The sequence below is a fragment of the Puma concolor genome, chromosome C2 (genome assembly GCF_028749965.1).
Source record: "Puma concolor isolate L17-30 chromosome C2, mPumCon1.1.hap2, whole genome shotgun sequence".
Classification (NCBI taxonomy): domain Eukaryota; kingdom Metazoa; phylum Chordata; class Mammalia; order Carnivora; family Felidae; genus Puma; species Puma concolor.
The window spans coordinates 145768220-145772873 of record NC_141675.1 but is presented as its reverse complement, the minus strand read 5'-3'; the positions used below and the strand labels follow the sequence as shown (position 1 = coordinate 145772873).

At 42.2% G+C, this 4654-nt stretch overlaps 1 protein-coding gene across 1 annotated transcript; it reads left to right on the top strand.

Annotated features, from left to right (window-relative positions):
- Window positions 1–980: 980 nt before the first annotated feature.
- Window positions 981–1845, top strand: LOC147577578 (keratin-associated protein 13-2-like). Its single transcript, XM_086720249.1, has one exon. The coding sequence runs from the start codon at window positions 1002–1004 to the stop codon at window positions 1560–1562; it is 561 nt and encodes a 186-aa protein (XP_086576375.1). The 5' UTR covers window positions 981–1001; the 3' UTR covers window positions 1563–1845.
- The last annotated feature ends 2809 nt before the right edge of the window (window positions 1846–4654 follow it).

Genomic DNA, 4654 nt, shown 5'->3' with positions numbered 1-4654 from the left:
GAGGCATAATTTTTCAATGTGTGGGTTGACCAAAGATACTAAAAACCCCTGTTGCTCTAATATTTCAAGTTAGTTGCCTCAGAAAATGTTAAATGTTAATTCCTGAAATATTATTTTAGATGAAAATTAATAACTGCAACTCAGGATATGTCCTTTCATCAAGAAATAAGGCTAAACAACAACAACAAAACTGTATGTTGACTTGGGCAAAAACAGAAAATAATGCTTGCTACAAGACCGACTCCTCAGAAAATATATGCAGAAACTCAGTTCCAGCCAACACTTCTAGTTAAAGTCTCACTCAAAGTGTTGTATTTGCCTCTTAAAAGAACATCCTCTAAGGAAGGCTTTTAAGCTTGTGTTCCCTTTAAGGAAATCCATGGGCATGAACACCAAGGGTAATATCCATACCCCTTAATTCCAGTGACAAGCACAAGACATGAGAAAGCCAGGCGTATCACAGAAAAAGGCAGGCTGAGTGCTTTGCCAATGAATCTACAATTTAATCAAGCTAAATTAATAGGTATCAGTAATTACATGGATTAATTCGAATAGAAAAAGAGTAAAAGGTTCAACTGATTGTCGGTGCTGCTGAATGCAGTTAGTATTTGGAGAAATCCATTCTAATGTGCTTGTGAGGCAAAGGACAAACCACTGATTCTCCTGATAACTTCGTGGAAGTGAAGAGGAAGCTTATGCAATTCCATTTGGTAGGGCAAGGACTCACCATCCACATGGACCATAAGGCGGAGGCTATTTGGGAATATGATGACATATAACTTCAAAGATCAAATCACAGAGAATTTCTGGGGAATTAAATTGAGTAGCTTCTTCCTAAGTGTATCAGAGTGATTGAAGCACAATTATGTGAAGATGTGATAAATGAGACTTAAGCAATAACCTAGAGAGGCCTTCTTGCATAAAATGACAAGCGCGGAGGAGGGACATCTGGACGGTGACACACCCAGGTCTAAGAGTATATATAACATGGAGTCCCGACCATGGCATTGAAACTCAGAGCATCTTCTGACGCTCACTCAGCTGAACTCCCATCTCCTGCCAACATGACCTACAGCTGCTGTTCTGGAAACGTCTCCTCCCACTCCCTTGGAGGCTACCTGCGCTACCCAAGCTCCTCCTGTGGCTCTTCTTCCCCCAGCAACCTGGTCTACCGTACTGACCTCTGCTCTCCCAGCACCTGCCAGCTGGGCTCCTCCCTCTGCAGCGGCTGTCAGGAGACCTCCTGTGAGCCCACCAGCTGCCAGACGTCCTGCGTGGTGTCCAGCCCCTGCCAGACGTCCTGCTCCCGCTCGAGGATCTCCACGTTCTGCGGTCCCTTCCAGACGACTTATTCTGGGTCTGTGGGCTGTGGGTCCAGAAGCTGCTACTCTCTGGGCTGTGGATCCAGTGGCTTCAAACCCCTGGGTTATGGAGTCTGTGGTTTCCCTTCCCTGAGCTATGGATCCAGTTTCTGCCGCCCAACCTACCTCTCCTCCAGGAGCTGTCAGGCATCATGTTACAGGCCAACCTATAGATCGGCCTTCTGTAGATCAACTTATTGAGCTTCCAGACACTTTGAGCAAAATACTTCAGTCTCTTTTTACAGCTGCTCTCAAAGGGTTTCAGTAATGTTAGCTAACCCCTCTCACCCCTCGCTCTTCACCCTTTCTCCAGCATCGAGTACTGGCTGACTGTCTAGTTCTTTCAGATGGTGAAATTAATGAATGACCAAAATATTAAGTGCATGTGTGTAATTTTGAAACGATTGACTCAGAATTACATAAATTCTTCTTGCAGGATGTCAGTTCTGTTTGACCTAATAAACTCATTCATTCTTGCATCTGATACATTCTCATTGTTCCTTATTGATTTTCAAAATTTGATTTGCGATCTATCTTTGGGGCTCCAGAGCTTCAGAACACCTAGGAAATAGTTTTGGATTTCCCTAGGAAAAGGCAACAGGCGTATGGTGAAATTTGGGGGGCACTCCACTGCCTAAGACCTAATAAGTGTGTATGTCTTCCACCATCAAAGCTGGAAAGGATTTTTATTTTTGAGAGTATGCCCATATAAAGCCAATATTCTCATCATGTTTTCAGTGAAGACACCTTCTTCTGCCAATTATAGTTGGTTTTGAGTTTACATTTTCAAAGCAGTATTGAATTAACGTTCATCCAGAGATATCAACCAGGTGAAAAGCATTCATAAAATATATAAACTATTTGAGTAAATCTGTTATGTTGACATGAAAAAGAGAAAATATGAAGTGTTAGGGGTTGAAGGACATCATGACGGTCTTTAAATATATGGTAATATGGGTTATACAGTGTGTGTGTGTGTGTGTGTGTGTGTGTGTGTGTGTGTGTAAGAGAGAGAGAGAAAGATATACAGAGTCTGAAGGTTTAAAATGAGCAATGGGACGAGTTATAGGGAGAAATATTTTGGCTCGTTATAAAGAAATATATATTTGTGAATTATAAATTTAAAAAAATTATTATGACCTGGGTACACTGAAGCTATTCAGTTTCTCAACAAGTAGAAAATGAATAGCCACCATGTTTGTTTGTTTTAGTGACTTCTTCACTGAATTAGAGGTATGGTTAGATACCTTTCAATGTTCTGAACCTTATAACCCACATAAGTATCCTTGGGATCCACTGCCCAGTAGTGGTAGTGAGAAGAGAACACATTTTTGTAGGATACTATGCAGATCCCAGGCAGGACACCCTTTGTGTTTATTTTCAACTTGAGCAAGTTTTTGTCTCAGAGGCTAAATGTAGTGTCAGAATTCAGTTCAAACTTTTTCATGACATGTTAAGTGAAAACTCATCATGAGTGGGAGAGACACCAACAAAGATTTACCATTTACTCTAATCATGTGCCATGAATGTGTATTGATTTGTCTTTCCTGATCCCTTTTCCCCAAGCTTTTTCTAACTGAACCTGAGAAAAGGGAGCTTCTTTTCTCTTATATCCAAGGCAATAATGGGCTAAGCACAGAGGCATCAGAACCAGGTCTTCTGGGCCCAGAAACCCACCCAAGAGACAGAAAATAGAGGAATAGAGAAGAGGGATGTAGAAGTTCCTAGTGACCCAGGAGACTCCGGTTTCCATCACCCCTTAAGCCAGCTTTATTAGCCCTTCCTGTACTTGGATTATATGAGCCAATAAAGTCTTCTTTTGGTTGAAACTAATTAAAATAATTAAAATAAAAGAATATTTCTGTCACTCACCACTAAAGAGTTATAATTAATAAAAATGTGTCATCTAGGTGCAGTGTTACTCATTGACTTTGGTGTAAGTAAACACTTAAAAATTTTTACCAGTAAGAAAACAAGATTCTGTGAGACTGAATTTCATCATTAGCAGTGAGGAGGGGCTAGTAATTCTTCCCAGTATAATGTGGGACGAGCAGAAGGTAAAGAAAGCTTCTCAGAAAGTAAACTCAAAGGGGTCACAGTGGCCTAGCCAATGAGAGAGTCCAGGGGACACATTCAGCAAGCCTAGTGAAACTAGAAGTTTCTAACTTGAAACAAGGAAGGCCCCACAAGGAGTGATGAGTACAGAGAATGTTTTAAACAGAGAACAACTCCAAGATGGAAGGAAGGGACATCCAGTGACACGGAACATCTAGTACTGGAATGACTTCGAGATTTTCCCCCACTCTAAGCAATTTCCCCCACTCTTAGAGATTTTTCCCCACTGGGGATCTTTGAGGTGAGATGCTAAAAATGGAAATGGAGAGGCAAGGGAGGGGAGAGGAAATGCATACATCGGCATACCGCTAATCTGTAACCATTTCCAAGTATAGTATGAAGATGCAGATTTCAGAGATCAGGCAAAACAAATGCCTTTTGCTCCCTTCATTCTCCGCATGGTACTTTTCTTGGCCTCTCATCGCTGCTGATTTCCATCTTCCTATTTTTCTTCCCTCACCTCTCTGCTCTCCTTCTCTCCTTCTTTTCTCCTCCTTCTCCTCCTTCTGCCTCTCCCTCTCCTTCTCCTCCTCCTCCTCCTCCTCTCTCTCTTGCTCTCTCTGTCCCTCCCATCTCTCCCCATAATGTTTACCTCTTATGTGCACTCTGCTCTTTTCCACATCCACCCTCTGATGTCCTACGAGTCTGGGCACCAGGTAACACCGGTCGATGACTGTTGGATGATGGTGACAGAGTGTAATGGAAAGCTGGACTTTATCATTGCCTAAGAAGAAGCTAAGAGTGAAGAGGGGCACTGGTCTTTCAACCTCAGTCTGCTCACTCATAACTACCCCACTTCGAATGCCCTTACAACATGACATCGGCTCCTTGCTGTGAAGTCAGCTCACTAAATATATCTTGAACTACAACTTTGCATGACATTCTTTTGTGAAGAATGCTGGGGGCTTAGAAAAGACAAGGACTTTTGCCTGTAAAGGGCTAGTTCACGTGTAGTGAAAGAGACAAACTTCCTCCCATGATCTCGGTGTGAAGGGTGGGTGTAAGTGGGTACCAGAGGAACCTCAGAAAGAGGTAAATGCTAAGCAATGGCACAATCACTTGGAAGAATATCGTGTGGGGTTTTAGGAGGAAGAGTGCGAGTTCTTTTCATTGAACTATAATATGTGGACTGCAAGAGCTAAGAGATTACATAATAATTAAAAGTGAGATGGTGCAGC

Bases quoted from the DNA above. Each gene is read 5' to 3' on its own strand.
- LOC147577578 (XM_086720249.1), top strand. From the start codon at position 1,002: ATGGCATTGAAACTCAGAGCATCTTCTGACGCTCACTCAGCTGAACTC.